The sequence below is a fragment of the Sciurus vulgaris genome (genome assembly GCF_902686455.1).
Source record: "Sciurus vulgaris genome assembly, chromosome: 16".
Classification (NCBI taxonomy): domain Eukaryota; kingdom Metazoa; phylum Chordata; class Mammalia; order Rodentia; family Sciuridae; genus Sciurus; species Sciurus vulgaris.
In genome coordinates this window covers 61,754,710-61,780,629 of record NC_136477.1, presented here as the reverse complement: position 1 = coordinate 61,780,629, position 25,920 = coordinate 61,754,710, and the positions used below count along the sequence as shown (strand labels likewise).

Genomic DNA, 25,920 nt, shown 5'->3' with positions numbered 1-25,920 from the left:
TAGGCCTGGCTGAGCCCAGGGCCCTGCATTCTTGGAAAACTCATCCCTAGTTCAGAACTGTGGTTGCAGGTGACCTACTACTTGTGGGACTCAGGGTTCCAGCTAGAGGCCCATGTGCTTGTGAATTCTGGTGGTGGGGGAGGAGCAGGGTCACGTGCTTTGTGTTGAGACGTCTGTCTGGGGGTTAGCATCCTAGCCACCCCTTGGGTCCACTGCCAAATAGGAGACATGCAACTTGTCTCTAAAGGGCTCTCGTGGCCCTGGCCCCCAAGGATCCAGAGTTGGCCCTTTTCTTCCTCTCCTTTCCTTCCTCTCCTTTCCCTTCCAAGAATTCCCTCTCCACATGTAGCACCCAGTGAAGTGCCTGGCTTGGTGGCCCTGTCCTGAGTATTTGAAGAAGTGAATGAAGGACCCTTTGTGGCCTCCCCTCTGGCTCCATTTCTTCCTGGTCTCTTACCACCTTCTGTCTTGAACTTTGTTCAAACAGTGCAGAACGAAAGCCCACGCCGACAGGTTCTCTGGATCCTTTGCCTTTGTCACCTTGGTCTGGAATGGCTGTCCCTCTCCCGTGCCCGTCTGTGCGACCTTCACATCCGTCTCTCCTCTCTCTTTCCCATTGGAGGGTTGTGTTTCAGGCATGGGGTGGGGGGTGGTTAGGGCTCATGACTCAGTGGTCAAGTCCAACTTTTTCTTATCACAGTTACCCATAATGGGCATTCCTGGCCAGGTGTGGTGGCACATGCCTGTGGTCCCAGCTGCTCAGGGGGCCAAGGCAGAAGGAAATTGCTAGTTCAAAGCCAGCCTCTACAACATAGTAAGGCCCTAAGCAACTCGGCGAGACCCTGTCTCTAAAAAAATATTTTTTAAAAAAGAGGCTGGAGATGTGGCTCAGTGGTAAAGCACCTCTGGGTTCAATCCCTGGTACAAAAACAAAAACACAAAAAAAGGCATCCCAAACCACGTTTGAATGAAAGGATAAATGAGAGGGCTGGGGGTGCAGTTCCTGATGGGACAGTGAGAACAGTGGTCTTTTGGGGAATCGAGGTGGTCGTGACTCTTTCTAGCCAACGTCTGAGACTTGCTTTCCTTGATTTGATGAAAACCTGGGCAGGGTGCTGGAGAGAAAGGTCTCAGTAGTTCCTGACACCCAGGGGACAGTGCAGCCTGGGGTGAGTGGTGCATCCCTAGGGTCCCATTATCCGTGTGTGGGTCCTTGTCCTGCTACTTTCTGGTGGCAGCTCCCCAAGCCTAAGTTAGCTTAGATAAGAAATATTCTTACCCTGTGTGGCTGCACCTGAGAAGGGTGTTCTGCCCGTCTCCACTTACCTGCTCAAGAGTTTGGGGAAAGGCCTTTGTCTTAGTCAGCTGTTTCTCTGCTGTAACTGAATGATCTGACCAGCACCATTATAGAGGAGGAAAAGTTTATTAGGGGGCTCATGGTTTCAGAGGTCTCAGTCCATAGACAGCAGGCTCCATTCCTCTGAGCTCAAGATGAGGCTGAACAACATGGCAGAAGAGTGTGGTGGAGGGAAGCAGCTCACATGGTGATCAGGAAGCAGAGAGAGACTCCACTCTCCAGACACAAATATATACCCCAAGCCACGCCCCAAACCACGCCCCAATGCTCACCTCCTCCAGCCACACCCACCTGCCTCAGTCACCACTCAGTTAATCCCGTCAGGGATTCATTCACTGACTGGGTTAAGGCTCTCACAACCCAATCATTTCTCCTCTGCACCTTCTTGCCTTGTCTCACACGTGAGCTTTTGGGGGACACTTCACATCCAACCATAAAAGCTTCTCCAAAGTGAAGGTGGAGAGTTACCACAGACCCCTCCAGGCATCCAACCCCTGCTGGAAAATGCTACCCTTTGTCCCACCAAGATGAAGGGGAATTGGGGTAGGTGCAACAGCCCCAATTAAAAAATTGGATTTTTACTTGGATTTGGAGGTGTTAGTGGGTGTGCTGATGAGGAAAGGAAAGTTCTGCAGTCAAGATGTTCAGAAGACCCGATTGTTGAAGGTAAGCTCCTTTCTTGGCTGCAGGGCGTACAGGAGCCTTTCATGCCCCACTGTTCCTTTTGAGTCTCCTAGGAGAGGCAGAGAGCAGCTGTCGGAAGACTGTCCCTCACAGCTCTGGTCTGAATTCACTTTCTCCTGGCTGCCCTACAGCGTGGTAAACTCTGCTTCTCACACCCTGTGGTGGGGATGTGACAGGCTGCTTTCCTGTCTCTAAATGCAGGTCCTCGAATGGTACATTTGTCATCATGGTCCAGGACTCTTGGGTCCTCTGCACGGGTCCTCTTGTGCAGATTTGTCCCAGTGCCAATTCATCTGCAGGCTGGCTCCAGACCCCTTGTTCTCTGCGTTGTGTGTCTTTTGTGGCCATGAGACCTCTGGTGAGGGGGTAAAGCCTAGTTTTTCCCATATAAAATGAGACCACCTGGTCCACTTGTTCTGTGGGGTGTTAATTGTTGGTTCATGAACAAAGGGCGCTGTGGTCCTGCAAGTTCAGCCGATGCAGAATGACGCAGAATGAAAGGGACCTTCGTTGGAGTGCCCCTTAGCACCTTACTTTGCTTCCCTGCAGTGGAAGTCTGCGAGAGGCCGTGGGAAATTGTTAAGGTCGGGACATGATGTGTCCCCCAAAAGCTCACATGTGAGACAATGCAAGAACGTTCAGAGGAGAAATTGGGTTAGGGTTACAGTGAATGAATCCCTGATGGGATTAACTGAGTGGTGATTGGAGGCAGGTGGGTGTGGCTGGAGGAGGTGGGCATTGGGGGCGTGGCTTTGGGTATATATCTATCTCTGGAGAGTGGAGTCTCTGCTTTCTGATCAGCATGTGAGCTGCTTCCCTCCACCACACTCTTCCGCCATGATGTTCAGCCTCACCTCCAGCCCCAAGGAATTTAGCCTGCTGTCTATGGACTGAGATCTCTGAAACTGAGGGCCCTCAAATAAACCTTTCCTCCTTTGCAGTCACAGCAGTGAAAAAAGCTACTAAAACAGAAATCTCGGTGTCATTTCCAAGCCTGATTAGGCCCAGATCCCTTTGCCCTTTGCATGGAGGGCGTACAGGAAATTGTCCTCCTGTTACGGTTTGGTGTAAAATGTCTCTCAAAGGCTCAGGAGGCTCGGTCCCTTGCGTGTGTGCTCCAGTGTTCAGAGATGGGGCTTTTAGGAAGCGATTGGATCATGAAATCTCTAATCTCTTCAGTGGATCAATCCATTAATGGGTCCATAATTGAATGAACTATGGGGAGGGTGGAAACCATGGGGGGCGGGGCTAGCTGGAAGAAGTTGGTCACGGGGCGTGTCCTGGAAGTGTCCATCTTATTCTCTGTCCCTTCCTCTCTCTGTCTCCACGTACTTGCACCCATGAGGTGAATAATTCTGCTTTACCACACATGTCCTGTCACACACCACAGGCCCTTGGTGGGGCCAAGCTACCTGGACTGAGCCCTCTGAAGCCATGAGCCAAAATGAAGCTTTTCTCCTTTGATTTTTTTAGGTGTTTCGTCATAGCTTTGAAAAGCTGACTAACACAGTCCAAGGCTGGCAGCCTAGGGAACTTGGTATTTTACCACCTGTCTACCATTTTCTGGGTATGGATCATCCAGGAAATTGTCCTCCTTGGCCAGATGCTAGAAGAGGATACAGGACTGGATGACACAGTCCCTAATACCAGGCCAAGATCACACTTTATCAGGAATAGTTTTGTCTCTGGGAATCCAACCCCCACCTGGCCTTTTTCTAAGTGGTACCTCTCCCTGCGCTTCAGAAGTCCCACCGAGCCCACCAGTGCTTAGTGCTTAGCTCTGAGAACTAAGTCACCATGTAAGTTTCTGCTGGTTTGAAGCAAAAGCCAGAGAGCAAATAAAGTAGCAGGAAGGCCTTCTGATTGCCCTCTGAACTCTGCCATGTCTCCTGTCTGGCCCTCTGTGGATGTCATGGCATTTCAATTTTTTTTTTTTTTTTTTGGTTAAACTTGTTTTTTGGTATTGAGGATTTAACCCAAGGGTGCTTAACCACTGAACCACATCCACGGCCCTTTTTATATTTTATTTAGAGACAGGGTCTCACTGAGTTGCTTAGGGCCTCACTAAGTTGCTGAGGCTGGCTTTGAACTCGAGATCCTCCTGCCTCAGCCTCCCGAGCTGCTGGGATGACAGGCGTGCACCACCATACCCAGCTTGGATGAACATTTTTACTTTTGGATAGTTATTGAATGACTTGAAACTGTAAAAAATAATATGGAAAGATCCCGTGCACATCCTCAACCCAGTTTCCCCAGGGGTGACATCATGCAAACCTTTCCTAAGCAGGGTATTGACATTGATGCGGTCAAGACGTAGAACATTTCCCTCACCACCAAGATCCCTCGTGTTGTTCTGTTATGGTCACACCCGTTTCCTTCCTGCCCCCACGCACTTGGTGACCTCTAATTGGGTCTCTGAATTTATACTTTTGCTCTCTAAGAAGTGTGATGTCACTGGAATCACACAGTATGTATAACCTTTTGGGATTGGTTTATTTCACTCCGTGTCATTCTCTGGAGGTTCACGTAGTTTGCATGTATGTAGTTAATTTCTCTGTGTTATGGGGCGTACACCACGGTGTGGGTGTACCTTGCTGTGTTTAGTCATTTGCCCATCTGAACTGTTTGCATTTTTTGGCTGTTATGAGAAAGCTGCTAACATTCATGCATAGGTTTTTGTACAAACATGAATTTTCATTTCTCTGTGATAAATGTCCAGGAGTCGCTTGGTAGCTGCATGTTGTTTTTTGTTTGTTTGTTTTAAACTACTGGAATCTTCCAGAATGGCTATACCATTCTATATTCCTGCCAGCAAACTAGGAGCAATTGAGCACTTCTTTATTCTGGCCAGCATTTAGTGGTGGTGGTGTTTTCTTTTCCCCTTCTGATTGGCATGTAGTGTAGCTCATTGGGATTTTAGTTTTCATTTCTCTGATGGCCAGTGATGCTAAGCATTTTCTCATGTGGTCATCTGCCAACTGTAGGTTTTTTGGGGGAGGGGACACCAGGGAGCCACATCCTCAGCCCTTCTTATTTTTTTATTTTGAGACAAGGTCTCACTAGATTGCTTACAGCCTCACTAAGTATCTGAGGCTGGCTTTGAACTTGTGGTCTTCCTGCCTCAGCCTCCCGAGCTGCTGGGATCATGGGTGGGCACCACCTCGCCTGCCTTATAAGTTGTTTTTGATGAAAAATCTGTTCCTGCCTTGTACCCATTTTCTAACTGGATTGTTCTTTTTTAACTTTTGTTGTCATTTGAGCTCCGCAAGTTCTTTATGTATTCTAGATACTCGTTCTTTGTTGGATGTGTGCTTTGAAAATGTTTTCTCCCAGTCCGTCCCTTGTCATTTCATTTAATAAGGCCATTCATGGAACAGACATTTCAATTGAGAGAGAAAGTCCAACGTGTTCGTTTTCCTTTTGTTTTGCCTTTAGTGTCAGATTGAAGATCTTCCCCTAAATCTGAATGTATTCCTCTTGTGGTTTTTTTTTTTTTTTTTAACCTAGAAGTGTTGCAGGTGTACCTTTTACCTGAAGGCTACGTGGTTTTAACAGCCTGAAATGAAGAAAATCGGAGCATGTGCTTCCAAGCAACAGGAGCAAGCTCTGGCTGTTGTAGGAACCCAGAACGGCAGGATGAGGGACGGGTGGCTCTGGGTGAGGAACACTTTGATGTGGCAGGTCTTATCATCTTTGGGGAAGATAGTAAAGGGCCAACGCCTTAATTCCACCCATACCCATCTTTAACTCTCTCCAAGTGCTGCCAGAGTGTATGCTGAGAGTCTTGGGAAATTGCCTGCTCAGAGATATCCAAAGTCATATGACTGGGAGATCAAACGTCCTCCAGATGGGGCAGGAAACAGGCCTGTTTTTATTTTTAAAGGCAGATCAGTGGTGTCACTCCCCAGAGAGGGGAGGATCTTGTGTTGGAGGCTGTAGGCTCCTCCTTTGATAGAACCGCATGCTGTCGGGAAACTGACCTCTGGATCTCAGGGGATGTTCCAACTGCAGGCAGAGGAGAGAGGCCCTTCTGTGGCCCGAGGGTGTGGCAGGGGCACCCAGCCCCCTCAGGCCTCTGTTCTCTCAGCTGCAGGTGGCTGATCTAACTTCTTGTGTCCCCGTGGCTTCATAGCATGGCCCAGCCTGGGCTCATATCCTGGCTAGCTGGGCACCTCCTGACCAGGGCCTTGACCTCTCTGAGTCTGGTACGATGGAGAGCGACAGGTAGACAGGTCCCACCTGGAGAGCACCCAGTTTAGTGCTGTCTCACTAGTACTGTCTGAAGAAAGAAGAGCCGCAGTCCTCACCTGTTTAGGGATGGGCAGACTGACCACCACAGTCGGCTTTAATAAGTAGGGGAGGTCTGGCCGGGTCCACCGCAGCTGTCTGGTGACCGCTGTGGGCTGAGGGACAGGGAGGAACATGTGTGTTGGCTCATAGCAGGTGGCAGTAGAGCTGGCAAGCAGCTTTGGGGCTCTGTTGCCAAGATACTGGACAAGAACAACTGAGAGGGGGGAGAGTTTAGTTCGACTCATGGTTTCAGAGATTCATTTCATGGCCGGCTGAGTCCATGGCTCTGGGCCTAAGGTGAAGCAGAGCATCATGGCCAAAGGGCATGGTGGACAGAAGCCACTTCATCCATGGTGACCAGGAAGCAGAGAAAGGAAGTGGAGAAGGGTCCGCAGGGAAGGTAAACCCTTCCCAGGCATCCCGCCACGGCCCACCCTCTCTAGCCAGGCCCACCTGCCCACAGTCACCTTCCAGTCTCCTCAAAACTAGGAAGGGCTGGCTAGAGCTTTTGCCACCCAGTCATTTCACTTGACCGTTAACACAGGAGCTCTGGGGGGACACCTCATGTCCCAGCTGTAATGGGGGCGTGCAGGGGCTCGAGACGGGATTTTGCCCTTCTCATCTGCAGAGAAACAGTCCTTCCTCTGCTGTAATCACAGGGTGTGCCAGGCATGGGGGATACCGTACTGCTCCCTGGTAGACACCTGGAGGAGGCAGGAGGCTTCGGGACTGTCCAGAGAAGCTCTGGAAGCAGCAGCCTCCAGTAAGCGACTCAGCCTTCCTTTGCCTCAGCTTCTCTGTCTGCAAAATGGGGATGGTGCTCTGGCCCCCTCTGGGTCATCTCAGGGCTAAACGAGGTCAGACCAGTGAGCAGGCAAGCCCGAGCCAGCGGCAGGTGCACAGCAACAGAACTCAGTTGTGCTTCCCATCCCCAGGCGACAGCCAGTGCCACTTTCTGTTGAGAAGGAAAAGGCAGGGTGCCCCCTTCATGGCTGAAGGGCACAGGGAAGCTGCTTGGGAGGATGCACGGGCCTGAGCAGTGACTCTGGCATCTCCTGGTGGCTGCCTCCGGGCTCAGCTACAAAGGCCCTTTGAAGTTGTCACCACCTGGAGCCGTGCTATGTACGGGAAGGAGGGGACTTGGTTTTAGAGAAGAGTCTGGAACCCAGCACAGCATGGCCTCCTGCTTGCTTGCACGCCTGCCTGGAAAGGGGCCATTGCTGAGGCCTCCCCACTGCCCACCTCCGTGCAGCTTAGGGTTAGCCACACTTGAGGATCAGGTAAATACAAATTTATTTATTTTTTATCTAATTGTCAAGCACATTAAAATAACACGTGAACTAGAGGAGAGGGACATTCCTTGGTCGTCGCATCCTGTCTGAGTGAGGGCAGCCTACAGCGTTCCCTGCCTTTGCCTACCTAGATCTTTTAAGGGTCGCGGTCATGCAAATCGACCGGCCAAGCATCCTGCTTTTTGGTGGAGCATGGTGGGGAGCACATTCTCCAGGGTGTACTCCCTGCCCTGGGCCGAAACAGAAGGGCACCCCCAGGAGGAGGCTGGGTTCTATTTGGGAATGTGGCATGAGACCACCGTGTTGTCATCAGCGAGTCTGTTTATTCAGGTCCCGGTTGGTGAGGTCACCAGGGAGAGACCACCAGAGCTAGCGACAGAGCCCATTGGTCTTGGACTCTGGCGACCTCCTCTCCCAATTGCTGACCAGCATTGGTGGACCTAGGCCTGCGGATGGCTCTGCTGTGTGGGGTGTGGTCACTCCATGTTCTAGGGTTGGGGTCTTTCCCACCTCCCCCTCCTTGGTGGAGGAAAACCACTGATTGCAGCTCCTCCTTCAGAATCGCTGGGGTGTTGCTGGCTCTGAGGGGTCTCTTCCCCACCTTGTTCTGGGGTCACTGCCATCCCCCAGCTGGCCTCACTTCTGAGGCCAGCAGCGTAGCTCAGCTCTCAGAGGCTGGGCGAATCTGCACCCCTGGCCCATGTTCTGTGTGGACGTTTTCTTTCCTCCTTCCCTTGAGCAGCAGAGCCAAGCAGGCACAGACGCATGGTCTTGACGTTGTGACGAAATAGAACTGAGATTTGCTCTGAGTGAGAAATCAGGGGTGGCCTGGCCAACCGTGCAGCACCCGAGGCCCCTTGGTTGTGCCAGGGTTGGTGGCCGGATGAGACACAGCTTGACAACCTGGCGCTTCACACTTAAGTGTCTAAATTCACCTTAACTGCTTTGTAAATACAGATTTAGTTAATTTGCCTCATTGACGAGCACATTTTCTGTGATACTCAGCTGGTATCCGTGAGTGCAGAGGTCTTGTGGGTTTATGTGGGTTTATGTGGTGGAGTGAAACCCCAGTGTGCTCAGGTGTGTGGGAGAGCAGGTCACCTGGGAAAGGGAGGCAAAGGAGAAGAAAAGAAGCAGCCGGTTGCTGTGGCCCATGCCTGTAATCCCAGCAACTCCAGAGGCGGAGGCAGGAGGATCGTGAGTTCGAAGCTAGCTTCAGCCACTCAGCAAGACCCTGTCTCAAAATAAAATATAAAAAGGGCTGGATGGGCCTGTGGATATAGCTTAGTTGGTAGAGTGCTTGACTTGCAAGCACAAGGCCCTGGGTTCAATCCCCAGCACCCCCCCCAAAATGTGGCTCAGTGGTTAAGCATCCCTGGGTTCAATCCCTGGTACCAAAAAAAAAAAAAAAAAAAAAAAAAAAAATCTTGTATGTTGGCTCATTTAAAGGAAAATAAAGCTGATCATCAGGTGGCTACGCTGACCCTGACCAGAAGAGACAGACCTCTTTGGCTGTTCTGATCCAGAGGTGTCCCTAGGTGGGTGGGAATTCTGGTGGAAGTGACATCTTGTTCCTGACTTGGCATCTTCTGACCCAACTTGGTACCTCGTTGCCCTGCCCAGATGCCAGGACAGATTCCCTCCCTGTGGGCAGGGAAGGGACCTCACAAGCCCTCAGAAGGCCCTGCCAGAGTAAGACTGGCCCTGCCTTTCTCTGCAGGGGGCGAGTGCTGGCCAGGCGTGGCTTGCAGAAGTCCTCAGGGCCTGGCTGTCCCTCCCGGGGCAGGAGTGCAGCTGATGCTGGGGCTGGGGCCTGGAGGGTGCACGGGCCAGCCTGGGAGTGGTAGAGCCTCAGAGAACCTCAGTGTCATGGGGAGAGCGGGATGTGGGGAGGCATAAGCACCCCGTCCTGCTCAACGTCTTCTTTTCAGTAGGTCCACCAGCTGCCCTAAAAAAAAAATAAAGTTGGCTCTACACCATACCTTAGTTTGTTCCTTTGTCAAACATTTTAAAAGGATGGTTGGTTTTGCACCCCGCCCCCCAGATAACCCTCTGGAGGTTGGACTGAAGGTGTACCTCATTTATCTACTTAACAAATACAGATTGAGCACCTCCTGTATTCTAAGCATTTTTCTTCCTAAATGCTGTGAATACAGTAGTAAATAAACTAAAAATCTGAAACTTGGTGTGTTTCCCATTCAACTGATGCCATTTCCTCGGGACTACTTAATATTTTAGGTGGGTTGGTTTTATTTATTTTATTCATTTATTTTTTTGGGGGGGGTCCTGGGGATTGAACCCAGGGCCTTGTGCTTGCAAGGCAAGCAATCTACTTACTGAGCTATCTCCCCAGCCCCTGGTTTTATTTTTAATTAATAGACTTTTAGGAAAGTTGCAGGTTTATAGCAAGTACAGAGAATTCCCATGTTTTCTCCCTCTTTCCCTCCCCTACCCTGCTCTCTTTTGGTGGAGGGTTTGTTTCCCCCAATTTAATTTTATATTTATTTATTTATTTATTGGTACCAGGGATTGAACCCAGAGGTGCTTAACCACTGAGCCACATCCCCAACCCATTTAATGTTTTATTTAGAGGCAGGGTCTCACTGAGTTGCTTAGGGCCTGGTTAAGTTGCTGAGGCTGGCTTTGAACTCACGATCCTCCTGCTCAGCCTCCCGAGCTGCTGGGATCATAGGTGTGTGGCACTGGGCCCAGCTGTTTCCCTATTATTAACATCTTGCCTTTGTTATAGCTGATGACCCAGTATTAACACATTCTTCCTAACTAAAGTCCACAGTTTACATTAGGGTTCCCTCTTGGGTTTGCACACTCTGTGGGTTTGATGAATGAAAAAATCACATGTACCCACCATTATAGTATCACAAAGAAGTTTCACTGCCCTGAAATTCCCCAGTGTTGAACTGTTCATCTCTCTTTCCTTCCTACCCTCTGGCAACCACTGATCTTTTTATCATCTCCATAGTTTTACTTTTCTGAGAGTGTCATATATTTACAAGTTATACAGTAGGTAGTCTTTTGAGATGGGTTTCTTTTTAAACTTTTTTTTTGTAGTTTTTGATGGACAGCATGCCTTTTACTTTTACTTTATTTTACTCCTCCTCACACGTAGGAGGCAAGTGCTCTGCCACTGAGCCACGGTCCCAGCCCCTCGATGGGTTTCTTACATTCAGTCATGTGTATTTTCTTAGGAGGTTTTTGTTGTTGTTGTTGTTATTTGTGCATCTTCGAATGGAACACAGAAACTTTCTGACAGATCCTGATGAGCTGCAGGCATTTGTGGGCTGGGTCTCTCTGGACTTCACAGGACGGTGGTGGCTGCTGCTTTATGGTCCCAGGACTTCCTGCTCAGTACATGTAAGCTGTGGGGTGGATGAGCCAGCAGGGTCCTGCTGCAGCCGTGTCCCCGGGACCCTATACTTCCATGGGTTTAGCACTTCAGGTCTCCTTTGCAAGGATTTAATGGGAACTGTCTGTTGAAGACCTCCAGGGGACAGTGACCCTAAAGGAAGTGAACGGGTTGGGAGATGGGTTGACACAGCCCATTCCTGTCTTCTGAGGGGTTGACCCTGCCTGGCGGAGGCTGTTTATCCGGCCACTGGGCTGTTCTTGTTTTTTATCCGATCTCCACCTGAATAAACAGATCCAGAACGTCATCTGCAGCCAGGCTGAGAATCTGCCAAAATTCCCCAGGGAACTGGTGATTCACCAGCAGCCGGGTGGTGGGTGGGGGGTGAGCAGAAGAGAGACCTGCTTATTCTGATTCTCATTTCCTGTCCAGCAAATAATCCAGGCTGGGCTCTTTCTTTCTTTTCTTTCCTTTTTAAAAATTTTGGTACCAGGGATTGAACCCAGGATTGCATAACCACTGAGCCATATCCTCAGCCCTTTTTTGTATTTTATTGAGAGACAGGGTCTCATTGAGTTGCTGAGGGCCTCGATAAGTTGCTGAGGCTGGCCTTGAACTCACGATCCTCCTGCCTCTGCTTCCCAAACCTTTGGGATTACAGGCATGTGCCATTGCACTTGGCTGGGCTGTTTCTTGAAACCGGTTTCTTTGGTGCAGAATATCAATTTGTGCAATGGGTTTGTACTCTTAAGAAGATCCATGTAAAGTAGGTTAGAGAGAGGGTGATGCTTTTCTCTGTCATTCTGACAAGAGATACTTCTCTTCCAGTTGGCTTTGGGAAAACTGTTCTGCACTCGTTCTTCTAAAAAACCTTGTTCTCATTTTTGGGTTTTCATGTGGGCATTGGTCTTGACCTTATTCTTGCGAATTTGGGTTTTAGAACTATTCTTAGTCTTTTGGTGCTCATGAGGTCCTCTCTTAAAATAATTCTGCTTGATACAAGATCAGATCGAGCTTGGTTGTGTTCGGTAGCCCCAAGCCATATTCCTAGCGCTCTTTAGTAGGTGGGTCCAGGATGGGGACACGTGAGGGAGGTGGCAGCTGAGAATATGGTCAAAAGAAACAGCATGAACCAGGGCACTTGGATCAAGTGGTTTTTCAGATTCATTTCAACCCCGGGGGTATTGGTTTAAAAGAAGACTACCAGTGTATAGTAAGGCTGACATGCCTGCCAGTGAATTGTATAACAGTGTCTTGCCTGAATCTTGCAGGCTTCCAAGAAGGGCGCGGGAACGTGCACTAAATGGCATGTACAAAAGGCTCATCCAAGCTGGGTGTGATGGTGCACACCTGTCAGTCATCTCAGACACTCAGGAGGCTGAGGCAGGAGGATTGCGAGTTCAAGGCCAGCCCCACCAACTTAGCAAGACCCAGTCTCAAAATAAAAAATAAAAACGGCTGGGGATGTAACTCAGTGGCAGAGTACTTGCCTAGCATGTGCAAGGCCCTGGGCTCAACACCCAGTACTTCAAAAGAAAAATTTGTTCATGTCTGTAGCTGTGATTCTTTGTAAAGCCCAAACTGGAAATAACTTAGTGTCCATAAGCAGTGGAATTAAAAAAAAAAAAAAATTCTGTTTCTTCAATGGAAATAGAAAATGGAAATAGAAAAAGAATTGTGATAGAAAAAGAATTAACTACTGCTAATGCAACAACCTGGGTGGATCTCATAAATATCATGCTGAGTGAAGGTAGCCAGATGCAGAAGAGTACCTACAAGACAATTTCACCTATATAAAGGGAAACTTGGTCAAGGGTGGTAGAAATGTTCCTTTTTGGGAAGAATAATCACTAGGAAAATGATGGAAGGTGATGTTCTCTCCCCTTGTAGGAGTTGGGGTTACCTGGGTGCACACCTTTGTAAAAATACAGTGAAGTCAGCATGTATCATTTATGCACTAATCAGTAGGGCGAAGCAAAACAACAACAAAATCCCAGAAAACCAACAAAACAACAACAGCCTCTGCCAGCGCTTGGCACGTGACCTGTCTATTATTATTATTATTATTTTTATATTTTGGTACCAGGAATTGAATCCAGGGTTGCTTAACCACTGAGCCACATCCTCAGCCTTTTTTTGTGTGTTTTATTTCGAGACAGGGTCTCCCTGAGTTGCTTAGGGCCTCGCTGAGTTGCTGAGGCTGGCTTTGAACTTGTGATCCTTTTGCCTCAGTCTCCTGAGCCTCTGGGATGATGACAGGTGTGCACCTCTGCGCCCCACTTTTTTTTTTTTTTTTTTGCAAAGGAGAGCTGCTCTTCTTCACTGGGTTCTTGAAATGGTTAGCATCCCTTGTGTTTGCAGTAAGCCGTAAGTACACTGCCACTGGTAGGTGTCGGGGCTACTCTGCCCTGCTTGCTGAGTCTTGCCCTCAGTAACTGCAGGGTCTCCAGCTGTTTTACATCAGGGGCTCCAGATCTGCTCTGTCGAGCCACCCTGTAGCTTTGCTGACTTGGCAGGTACAGGTGCGCGTGGGCCTTCAGCCACGCGGGGTCCTGGGGCTCACGGGCTCCCTGTGGTGCAGAGCCCTAGGATTCCAGAGCAGCTCCGTGGTGAGCACGGTCAGCTGGTCCTCGGAGCTGACAGGCGTGGAGGTCATTAACTGTGTCTGCCAGGATCACTGTGGGGAACAGTGGGGTTAGGGGTGGAAGGAGGGGGAGGAGGTCTGTTAATTTTTTTTTCCCCCCATTCCAGGGTTAGATTGGGTGAAGCTCTATGTTTTAGCCAGAGGTTCAGGCAAAGCCAAGAATTAGGATAATTTGTTTTTTGCTGACTCAAATAATTTAAAGTAAAATTATGGAAGATTTGCTCTGTCTGGTTAGAGTCCGTTCTCAAAAGAGTGGACAGTCACTGTATTAGCTTGGAAGAGCTGACGGCCATCCCTGCCTCAATGGTGGGACTGCTGTAGTTTCCAGGGTAACTGGCAGAATTAAAGAAGGGTAGACCCTGTGGGTGTCTGTGTTCTGTCAGGTAATCCCGACTGCCTGTCCGTCTCCACTGGCTGTAGAAAGGTCTGGGTCCTCTTTGGAGGAGCATCATAATGACGTCGACTCAGACTTCATTTCATTTTCTGAAGAGGTAGAAAATACCAGGGCAGAATGTTGTGATTGGCAACATCTGTCATGGGCACTGTGGAGGGAGGGAGGAGGGTTGTCTCTCCACGGTCCGTGGCCGAGTGATACGTAGTCCCATTCTGCAGGTGGTTAAACCAGATAAAGAGTGAGTCATGATTTACACATGGTTCCCAAGTTGCACCAGAACTCAGATTAGAATCTGGCTCCCTGCCCCCAGAAACCCAAACTGGTTGCCATAGTATTAACGGGGACACAAACGACAGCCCCGGGGCCAAATCGTGGCCTGCTGCTGCTTATATTTGGATGTTTTAGTGAAACACAGCCACCGAAACTTACTTCCAATTGATTTTTTTTTTAACATATGATCAGTGGCGGCTTGATACAGCAGCAGAGTGGGGTGGCCCTGTATGACCACAAGGCCTAAAATACCCACTCTCTGACCCCGTGGAGAATAAGCTTGCTGATCTCTGGTGTAGACTATAGGTGCATAATTTCAGGAACCAGAAATGATCCACTTGACCCCCCTTGCCCTCGTGCCTTTGATCTCCTCCGCCTTTCTTCCTGGCTGTTATCTGTGACGGGGGATCTCGCCCCCCACCACCGGAACGCCTTGTAACCCAGGCCTTCACAGAACGCTGGTGGAACCGTCACTTAGGGTACAAAGTTCTAAGCCCTGGTTTCAAAGGCCTCCGGTCTGTTTTACTGTCTAACTTAACATCAGCTCTGAAAACGTAGCCAAGTGGGAGAGCTTATCTTGCTTGCCGTCCGCCTTTGAAGCCCGATTTTATTTTTGAAGCCTTGAACAGGTGTTGATTTAATGGCCTTCTGCTGTCTTAAGTTCTCCTCGCCCTGGAGGGCAGCCTGAGGGCTACACTGACCCTGGGTGGAGGCTAATGCCTTGTGGCCAGGCCACCCCGAGTTCCCCACCCCCAGGCCCCATGACTGCAGAATCCCTGGTTTGGTGAGTGTTCCTGAGATGCGGCCAGGGGCAAGTATCCCAAGTGCCACAGCCTGACCGTCCTCACCCTTTGCCAAATAAAATATTTTAAAAATGTAAGCGGATCCTCTCGCAGCGTTACCTGCCCTGGGAATAAAGGGACCTGTCTTGCTCGAATGCAGGTCTGTGAAGACAAGAAAGGGAGCCGTTCTGTTTCCAGGCAGGACATCTGGAGTAAGAACTTGACCTTCGTCTGCTGGCTTTGTGGGGATTCGGTCACACAGAGCAGCACCCGAGAAGCTGGGCGGCCTGGCTAGGCCAGTTTGAGCTCACCAGGAAACAGCTCGCAAGCTTTGCTCAAGGCTTCTGGATATGATCTGGGGTGGTCAGGAGCCTTTGGGGTAGGCTGGGTAGAGTCAGGCTCCAAATGGGTCTGCATCTCTGCTCCTCTTGCTCCCCAGCTGTGTGACCTCAGACAAGTTCTAGAACATCTCTGAGCCTCCATTGTTTTTTTTTTTTTTTTTTTTTTTTTTTGGTTTTGCTTTGTTTTTTAACCAAATCAGGATGCCGAGTGCCTGCCTTGTTAGATGGCTGTGTGATTACCCTGGTGGTTCACCCTGCCGCATCCATAATAGGCATCCAGTAATTGGTCAGGTGTTGTTAAGAACTTGGAAGCCCAGCACGGTGGCACACACCTGTCATGGAGGGTCGTGAGTTCAAAGCCAGCCTCAGCCACTTAGCGAGGCCCTAAGCAACTCAGACCCCCAACTCTAACTCAAATATAATAAAGGGCTGGGGGTGTGGTGCTATGGTTGAGGGCCCCTGGGTTCATTCCCCAGTACCGAAAAGAAAAAAGAACTTGGAGCAGGATTCAGAGGTTAGGAAGATGGGTGTGGACCTTCTTGGGAACTGGGCCGTTGGTGATGTTTAACGATATGAAAAACACCTGTGTTTGCACATGGCATTAACTGTCTCATGAGGGTGACCTCCTGGCCTGCGTCAGGGCAGCCCCTGCTTCTCGGGGAGGAGGAAAGAGGGCTTCTCTGCAGGGATGTGATGCTGGCTCTTTCCTCTGGCCTTCATGGATGGAAACCTGGAAGGGATATCTTAGAGGGGTCAAAGGGTGGGGCTGAAGTTTGGTGTTCGTGGGTCCCGGAACTGGGCCTCAGTCCCTCTTGCTGTGGGAGTGAGCAGGCAGTCAGCTGGTCGGGGGTCCCTCGGCTCTCTTGCCACCCTGAATCCTGCAGAAGTCACAGTCTGGGATTTGCTCGGAAGTCGGCCTCCAAGACAGCTTGGGTGACCCAGGGACTGGCTTTGACGTTCTGCAGCTGGAGCGGGCTTGTTTCGAGTGCAGAGCTGAGTGAGGGCTTGGAGGCCGCCCTCTGCTTCTGAGAAGGGAGCCAGGTCTGCTGTTTGCTTTGGAACGAAGGACTAGACGAGGATATGCATCTGCCCTTCATCCAGAGCACCTCCTGTGAACTAGAGCCTCAGCTCGATGCTGAGGATACAAATGTGACTCGTAAAAAACGAGAGCTCATTTTATTGAGCAACTGCTCCATGTTCAGTCACGTCAGTCCAGGACTTCTTGATGGGATGCCTCCAAGATTCACCCCCCTGAGTGGAGCTGGCCTTTGAACCTGGGCAGGGTGACACACTCAGGACGGCTTCCCTGGTGCTGAGACGTGTACCAGAGCAGGAAGAACTCTGTGGAGTTGGCCGGCTGTTCAGACACCCCTCATGCAGAGCTCTTGAGTGCAGAGATTCCAAGTCCACTTTGCTAGGCACAGGTGTTCAGGAAGATTTGGTTGGGGCCTGGGCTATAGTTGAGAGCAGAGACCAACCCTGGAACAGCAGGTGGCATGTGTGTCCTCAGCACCTGGAACCCCAAGGCCCACTGGAGCTACTGCGGGTCTGGGCAGCGCTGTCCTGGAACCCCCGGCAAACTCTTCCCTCCTTACATGCTGGAGTTCTGACTGAGCCTGTCTGCTTGCACGGTTTTCTCCTGTGTAAATGCCCGTGAGTCTCACAGCTGTGCCCACCCTTGCACTTTGCAGATTTAACCTGTATTCATTCTCAATTCAGCCAGCAAATATTTATTGAGCACCTACGAAGTACCTTATGCTCTTCCAGTGGCTGGAAACAGTAGGAAACAAAGTGGACTCTCCTGCCTTCAGGAAGCCACAGCATGGTGGGAAAGATGTGAAACTGAAGTAGGCCATCCCTAAGTATGTCAGAGATGAGTAGGGCTAGAGAGGGAAACGAAGCAGAGAAGAGACTTTAGAGAGGGTGGTCAGGGAAGGCCTCACTGAGAAGGTGACATTGGAACACAGGTGGGAAGAAAACGAGGGTGGGAGGCACGTGGATCTCGGAGGGGAAGTGCATGCAAAGGACCTGGGGCACGATGTGCCCGAGAGCCAGTGTGGGGCAGAGTGTGTGAGGCGGAGGAGCAGGAGGCCAGGCAGGTGGGTGGCAGTTGCCGTGGGCCCCGAAGGACATCCTCAGGACGCACTCGTAAGGCAGACACGAGCGTCATCCCTTGTGGTAGGCAGAGGAGTCCTGTGCACTGACTCAGCGTTCTGTTTTGTTTTAAGTTGTGGTAAAGTACACATATCATAAAATTTAACTGTGGGGTTCAGTTGGGTTAAGTGTGTGCATGGGTGCAACCCATCTCCAGAACCTCTTCCAACTCGCAGGATGAAACTCCACGTCCATCAAACAACACGTCTTCCTTGTCCTCTTCCCTTAGCCTCTGGCAACCGTCTTTCTACTTTTGGTCTCGATGAGTTTGACTATTCTGGATGCCACTAGTAAGTGGAGCATATAGTGTTAGTATTTTTTCCCCCCATTGGAACCAGGGATGGAACCCAGGGGTGCTTAACCACTGAGCTGTATCCCCAGCCCTTCATTATATTTTATTCAGAGACAGGGTCTCGCTGAGTTGCTTAGGGCCTCACTAAGTGGCTGAGGCTGGCTTTGAACTGGCGATCCTCCTGCCCCAGCCTCCCAAGCTACTACGATTACAGGCGTGCGCCACCATGCCTGGCTCAGTGTTTGTATTTTTGTGACTGGCTTATTTTACTTAGCATCGTGTCCTCAGTGGTTATACACTTCAGTAGCACGTGTCTGAATTTCCCTCGTTTTTAAGGCTGAGTAGTATTCTAGTGTGGTATGTACCACATTTCATTTACCCTTTCATTTGCTGGTGGACTTTCGGGTTGCCTCGTCTTTGGAATATTGTGAAGACTACTCCTCGGGAAGATGAATGTACAAATGCCTCTTTGAGATCTGGTCTCTTCAGGGCTCAGCAGTGGAATTGCTGGGTCACCTGGTGGTTCTGTGTTTAGTTTTTGTTTTTTGCTTTTTTTGGTACCGGGGATTGAACTCAGGGGTGTTTAACCACGGAACCACATCCCCAGCCCTATTTTGTATTTTATTTAGAGACAGGGTCTCACCGAGTTGCTCAGGGCCTCGCTTTTGCTGAGGCTGGCTTTGAACTTGCGATCCTCCTGCCTTAGCCTCCCGAGCGTGAGCCACTGCACCTGGCTTTGTGTTTAACGTTTTGAGGAGTCAGCATGCCATTTTCTTTCAGCTTTCCATCATTTTTTTTCCCCACAAGTTCCGGCTGCTCCAAATCCTCATGCATGCTTAACTTTTTTTTTTTTTTTTTTTTTTTTTCCAATTTGTTGGGGCCGCGTTGGTGGGTGAGGGGACATGTTATCATGGTTTTGTCTTGCATTTCTCTAATGAGGGCTCACCTCGAGCGTGGTGGCATGGGTTTCTTGGCCTGTTGGTATCCTCTTTGAGGAACCTCTATTCAGTTCTTTGCCCATGTTTTAATCGGGATGTTTGTTTTCTGTTGCTGTCAGCTGTGGGGATTCTGTGTATACAGTCATCCAGGGACCCCTCCCCCGTAGATCCCCAAGTTCACGGAGCCTCAAGTCCATTACAAAGTGATGCAATAGAGGCACAGTCAGTGTACAGCCTCCCACGTTTTAAATCATCACCAAATTTCTTTCAGTATCTCATAGAGTGTAAATAAATGCCCTGTCGATCGTCACACTGTGGCATTTAGAGACAGTGACGGGGAAAACTTTGTCCGTGTTCACTGCAGACACATTTCTTTCACATTTTCTGCTGCGGTTGTTTGAACGTGCAGATGGGGGACCCCTGGGCACAGGGCGCTGGCTGTATTTTGTACCTTTGTCAGATACTTCATTTGCGAACGTCCACTACCTTGGACCTCTGTGGCTGCAGGGTTGGGGAGGGACTCGCAGGTGGGTAGGGCTGGGGGGCGTCACCCGGAGCCTGCCCCCGTGCCTCCCCTGCCTGTGATGACATCGTCCGACCGTCAGCTCTGGTTCCCGCGCGCCCCCAGCCTCTTGTGCCCGCCTCTGCACAGCCACCCCTCCCGCTGGCCCACTCGCCCGGTTCCCCGCTCCTTAGCTTGGCCTGGGAGCCGTCTCCTGGGTGGCCCTGCCAGCCCAGCCTCCCGATCCAGGCCCCCAGCCTCCCCGCGGAGGCACTTGCTCGCCAGCCCCTCCTTCCGTCCATCCTGGGCTGCCCCGTCTCCATGGCCGCCTCTTCTGCTCCCTGGGGAACTTTTCCCAGGGTTGCAGAGACTTGTCTTCTTCACAGTGTCCTTCACCCAGGGAGGGTGGGGGGCAGAATGTCAAGAAATAGGCTGACAAGAAAGGAGAAAAAGGTCTAAGACAAAGACCAAGCCGACGGGCGGAGGTGTGGGGGAGAGGGAGAGGTGGCGGGGCTCCCAGCTGTCCCCAGGGCCAAGTCCTGGAAGCCCTCCGTGTGCCCGAGCCCTCTTTGTCCAGCTTTGGGCCGAGGACGTCCCTTCTGTTTCCAGACCCCCCTTCCTGGCTCCCCGGCCCTGGATGTTCCCGGATGAGGCTCAGCACAGCCGCCTTTCGTTCTTGTTCTTTTTCTTCCCATACTTTGCATAATAAAGGTTTTCTTTTCTTTTTCTTTTGGAGTCTGAAAACTCTGAGAGACCATCTTTATTAAAGAACTTAATAAAGAACTCAAAGGAAGTAGCGCTGGGGGCAGCGGGTGGGGGGCGGCGGGAAAGGGTCCTTTCATTCTAAGGAGGGTTCTCCAGCCAGCAGAGTTGTGCCCTTGTAAGTAGATTTTTGGATTCAGGGCCTGGGAGACTTGTGAATAAAAAAGAAAGGAGCAGAGGGAGGCCCCAGAACTTCTGGGAAAGAAGTCCTGGGATCTGCCTGTTGGAACCGACTTTCCAGTGTTGCTAAAGGGGATGCCGCTCGGTAAGGGATGACTGGCTTCCTGGCTTCGGTTGGCTGGAGAGCTGCCCCTCTTTGCTGGAGCTGGCAGGACCCTCAGGCCAGCCCTGCCACCCAGCAGTTTCTTACACATCGCCTGTGGCGTTCGAATCTGCCTGACAGAGCCGCGTTCAGGACAGGGTCAGCTTAGCCTTGGTTGCTTCGGTCTTGATTAGTGACTGCTGGTTGGTTGGTTAGATTTGGGGTTTACCAGAAGCCTCGAGGGTTAAAGCTGCAAATAAGTCATGGTGGACAGTGCCTTTCTCAGTGGGTTGGACACCCTTGGGACACTGGCCTTAATGTCAGCTGTCACCTGAGCGTGGTTTTAGGTTGGGTTGCCCCTGTTCCTGAAGTGACAGCCTGTGGCCCCATCTTTCAGACAAGAAAACTGAGGAACAGAGCCATTAGCGATGCAGAGGATTTGATCCCAGTTGGACCCAGCAGTCGATAGTCACACCTCTCTCTCTTTGCAGAGTGCCAGGATTTTATTTTTTAAAATTTGTTCTGATTAGTTACACGTGACAGTAGAATGCACTTTGACACGTCATACATAGACAGAGTGTAACTTCTTAGTCTTCTGGCTGTACATGATGTAGGATCACACTGGTCATGTAGTCATATATGCACTTAGGGTCATAACATCCAACTCACTGTCCTTCCTACCCCATACACTCTCCCCTCCCTTCACTCCCCACTGCCTAGTCCAAAGCACCTCTATTCTTTCCTAGCCCCCTCCTCAACCCCTGTATTGTAAATTAGCATCTGCATATCAGATAGAATATCGGCCTTTGGTTTTTTGGGTTTGGCTTATTCACTTAGCATGGTATTCTCCAGCTCTATCCATTTACTGGCAAATGCCATAATTTCATTCTTCAAGTCTGAGTAATATTCCACTGTGTATATATACCACATTTTCTTTATCCATTCATTTGTCGAAGGGCACCTAGGTTGGTTCCATAGCTTAGCTATTGTGAATTGAGCTGCTATAAACGTTGATGTGGCTGCATCACTGTAGTATGCTGATTTTAAGTCCTTTGGGTATAAACTGAGAAGTGGGATAACTGGGTCAAATGGTGGTTCCATTCCAAGTTTTCTGAGGAATATCCATACTGCTTTCCAGAGTAGCTGCACCAATTTGCAGTCCTACCAGCCATGTATGAAAATTATCAGGATTTTATCATTTTGTGTGTGTGTGTGTGTGTGTATGTGTGTGTCCCCTGTATGTCTCCATGCCTGGCACATGGAAGGTGTCAGTAAAATATGAGGTGGGCAGTGATTTATTAAGTTGGATTAAACTGACTTCTGGGGCTGAGGATGTGTCTCAGTGGTAGAGCACTTGCCTAGCATGCTTGAGGCCCTGCGTCTAATCCCAGTACTGCACACAGCAACAAACTGCGCACAGCTGAGCCTGGGCTCTGGCACCTACAGCCTTGTAAATCACGGCAGTGGACTGGGTTCCCAGGGTTGCAGATGGGCTTTGGTTCGGAGTTAGCCAGTTGCACTGGCGCATCCTTTAGGATGGTGGTATAGGTGGCTGCTGGTCGTGTCATGCTGGTGGAATTCAGGATCACCCCTGTGTTCTTGACCCATATATTGGCAAACAGCTTGTCCCATACAGAAAATCCAGCATGCTCTCTGGAGCCAGCAGCTGATCACAGATGGGAAGAGCAACAGGAGAGCTCATTTCGAGCGTCATGTTATGAAAAAGCAAAACAACTAGTAGTACAGGAGAGAGAACCATTTCTTCTAGTTATTCTGGAAAAAGAAACACCTGAGTCACATCTGCTTGTGTGTTTCAGGCAGCACAACAGGATCCGCAGCGTGGACGGCAGCCAGCTGAGGGCCTACCTGTCCTTGGAGGTGTTGGATCTGAGTTCGAATAACATCACGGAAATCCGAAGCGCCTGCTTTCCGCATGGACTGCACATAAGAGAGCTGTAAGTGCTTCTGTGGCAGGGGCTGTCCCTCTGCTTCTGGGCCAGGTAAAGGCCTCCCTGTGCACAGGTTGCATATTTCACTTCTGTTTCAGTCAGTTTTTTCATCAACAGACTCAACCAGAACAATTTTAGAGGAGGAAAGGTTTATTTGGGGGCTCACAGTTTCAGAGGTCTCAGTCCCTAGACAGCAGGCTCCATTCCTCGGGGCTCGAGATGGCGGAAGAGTGTGGTGGAGGGAAGCAGCTCACATGGTGATCAGGAAGCAGAGAGACTCCACTCTCCAGATACAGATATATACCCAAAGCTACGCCCCAAAGCCACGCCCCCAACCACGCCCCAATACCCGCCTCCTCCAGCCACACCCACCTGCCTCCAGTCACCACTCAGCTAATCCCATCAGGGATTCATTCACCGACTGGGTTAAGGTTCTTACACCCAGTCATTTCTCCTTTGAACCTTCTTGCCTGGTCTCACAAGTGCGCTTTTGGGGGACCTCTCACCTCCAGACCATAACAAGTTCTCGGCCCTGGGGATGGTGCAGGGCAGGGGTAGGAGCCCCATCCATTGGCCTCTGGTGCCCATTGATAGAACATGTCCAGATCCTGTAGGATTTGTCTGCATTCCTATGTGGAAACCTGAGGCACAGAGAAGTGGAGCAGCCTGTCCGAGGAGCTCACTCCGAGGGCTGTCTTGCCACAAGGCCTGCTTTCATGCCCATTTCCTTGGCTGCCTCCCGGCAGAGCTTGGAGAGCAGGCTCCGGGGCGCGCTGCTGAGAGAGCTCTGGGCAGACTCCAGGCTGTCTCTTCCTCGTGTCCTGCGCTGATCACACAGCTCGCGTGGCTGGCGTGGGAGGGTGGTCACTCTGTCCTGTGCACTCTCAGGACCCTGTGGATCTGTGTCCCTTACCCATGCTCATGCCCGCCTCACCCGCGGTGTGGATGGTAGACGGGAGTGAAAACGATAAAACCTGCATCACCCGTGACTTGTTGGTAGCCAGGTGTTGCTCTGGGGAAGAATCTGAAAATCTAGGCCAAAGAGACATTTTCCAGCTCCGAGTGAGTTTTCAATTCCCTGTGTTATTACTGTTTCCCAGTGATTTTGGAGCTCATTTGCAAGACCCATTTAGAGGTAGTTGTGACCCATCTTTTCAGGGAAGATGAATGTTGGCTCATCAATTTTCTAAGTCTTCCTTAGGCTACATCGAGTGCCGAAATCAGGAACAGGAGGCCTTGGCCTTTGTTGATCTTGAAGTAGAGGCTGTCCAAAGGTGTCCAGCTGCCTCCTGACACTCCCTTGCTCGGAACCAAGAAACCACCAGCTGCTAACTGAATCGCACTGACCTTATCTCCCTGCAAGAAAGCAGGAGGGACTTTCTCTTTTGGCAGCTTGTGGCTGGTGTATCTTCATCACGCAGGCTGTTCTTTAATCTGGAATGTTAAGAACAAACAGTCCAACCCCCTCTGCAGAGAATCCTCAAGTGCCCTGTCCTGGGCCTTTGCCTGATAAAGAGCCCAGAGGAGCCTTGTTCCTCTGCCCCATGGTGGAAGGGTTTCTGGGCTTTTCCCTTTTCGTTTAGGCTTAAAAAACAGCAACTTTTTTTTTTTTTTTTTGTCCAGGAAAAACAGTAAGAAAGGTGTTGGGGCAGCTTCTCACAGGAATACTGAATCGTGCCTCCTTTCCTTTTCCATTGCTTGCTATGCCCTGCACACAGTGCAACACACACCTCTGTGTTGTACGCTGCAGCCCTTCTGCTCTGTATGGTCAAAGGAGTTGCCCCTGATGTATGTTACCTGTCACTTTAGACCCTGCGAAAAAGTATTGCTTGCTTTCTAAAGGATTTGGCTCAGGTCTCTTTAACTAGAGTGCTTTCTTTGAGGCATTTAAAATCATTTAAAGGAGTTGGCTTTACGCACTTATGCAAGTTGAACGGTGAGACCCACTTCAGCGTTAAAGACTGTTTCCCCAAATCATCATATTGAATCTGACCTTGCGTCTTGGCTGACTTTCTGCTTCGTGTGGGGCTTTTCTTGTCTGCCTGGGGTGGTGGGCCGGTCGTGGCCCGTGGTTGGTGGGTTTGCAGGAGAACTGGGGTTGGGGGTGTCTGTCCCTCTCACCCTCTTGGGCCCACCAGCCACAGGTGCCCTGTGCTCTGGGCTGAATCAAGGTTTACCTTCAGGCCTCTGTGAGACAGTCCTGCCACCTGCCTTGGATCCCCATCCAGGGCAGGCTTTGAAGCCTTGTGATGACAGACAGCTCCTCGGAAACCTGTCCCTCTGGGTGTGTCTTAGCGTGTTTTCCCAGCTCGGACCCAGCTGGGGCTGGTGTCTGTAGCAGAATGAGGAAGGCCTCCTCCTGGTGACACGTTTTCTCTCTCCCAACTTGTTCCAGCAACCTGGCCAGCAACCGCATCGGCACCCTGGAGTCAGGAGCCTTTGATGGCCTGTCGCGGTCGCTGCTGACTCTTCGCCTGAGCAAAAACAGGATCGCCCAGCTTCCTGTAAAAGCCTTCAAGTTACCCAGGCTGACACAACTGTGAGTACTGGAACCTTCACTTTAACTAAGGTCAGCCGGATTCCACGGGGGCCAAACTTCCCCAGGGGCCTTGCACCAGATGCAGCCCCGCCCCCAAGCTATGCGGCAACGCTAATGAAAGCACATTGGAGCTGGGTCTGAGGCTGGTGGGGCCCTCAGCGTGCCCGGGACGAGACCCACTGAGCATGGATGAGCGTGTCCACGCTGCCGTCCTCCCCAGTGAGTGAGCAGTCCTGTTGGCCAGCTGGCGGGCCAGCGCTCAGGCTGTGTGCATTCTGTCCGTTTATCTATCAGGTTTGGGTGGTCTTTTAAAGGCACCTGTAAGATCTGTACTTGGGCACGAGGGTCTCCTCAGCGCTTCTTGAGTAGTTTAGCAGAACTTCCTGCCAGAGGCAGGAAGCAGGAGACGGCAGCCTTCATCTCCTAAATCTTACAAGGTGGTTATGATTGTCCTTTTGTTTTGTTTTGTTTTGGGACCCTGGATTGGACCCAGGGGTGCTTAAGCACTGAGCCACATCCTCAGCCTTTTTAAAATATTTTATTTAGAGACAGTGTCTTCTTGCTGAGTTGCTTAGGACCTCGCTAATTTCCTGAGGCTGCCTCTGAACTCCTGATCCTCCTGCCTCAGCCTCCCAATTACCAGCTGAGATTACAGGTGTGGGCCACTGTGCCTGGCTTATGATTGTCTTTTAGAAAGGAGTTTCTGCAACGAGACCAGGCAGGTCTGCTAGGATGGTACAGGGTTTCAGATTCAAGAAGACTTCCAATAACCAAAACCTGGTGGAAGACTTTTTACCCATTGTTATTATTATATATATTATATCATACCAACATTAATATCATGAATATTAATATATTAAAATTATTATGCTATTTTTATTTCTGTCTATTGACTTTCTGTTTCTTCTATTTATTTATTATTTGTTTGTTTGTTCTTTTGAGGTGCTGGGGATTGAACCCACGACCTTGTGCTTGCAAGGCAAGCACTACCAACTGAGCTATCTCCCCAGCCCTCTTATCCTTATTGGAAGAGTGTATGTCAGGAAAACAAGCCAGTTGTGGTTTAAACTGAACAGAACAGGTCTGGAGGGCTCAGCCTGGTGC

The 25,920-nt window shown here is 50.3% G+C and overlaps 1 protein-coding gene across 1 annotated transcript in view; it reads left to right on the top strand.

Moving 5' to 3' along the window:
• LRIG1 (leucine rich repeats and immunoglobulin like domains 1) overlaps nucleotides 1-25,920 on the top strand; it is a 129,866-nt gene that overhangs the window by 68,290 nt on the left and 35,656 nt on the right. Inside the window, exons 4-5 of the mRNA XM_079114384.1 lie at nucleotides 22,146-22,283; nucleotides 24,673-24,816. Coding sequence (XP_078970510.1) covers nucleotides 22,146-22,283; nucleotides 24,673-24,816 — 282 coding nt within the window. The remainder of the gene's footprint in view (nucleotides 1-22,145; nucleotides 22,284-24,672; nucleotides 24,817-25,920) is intronic.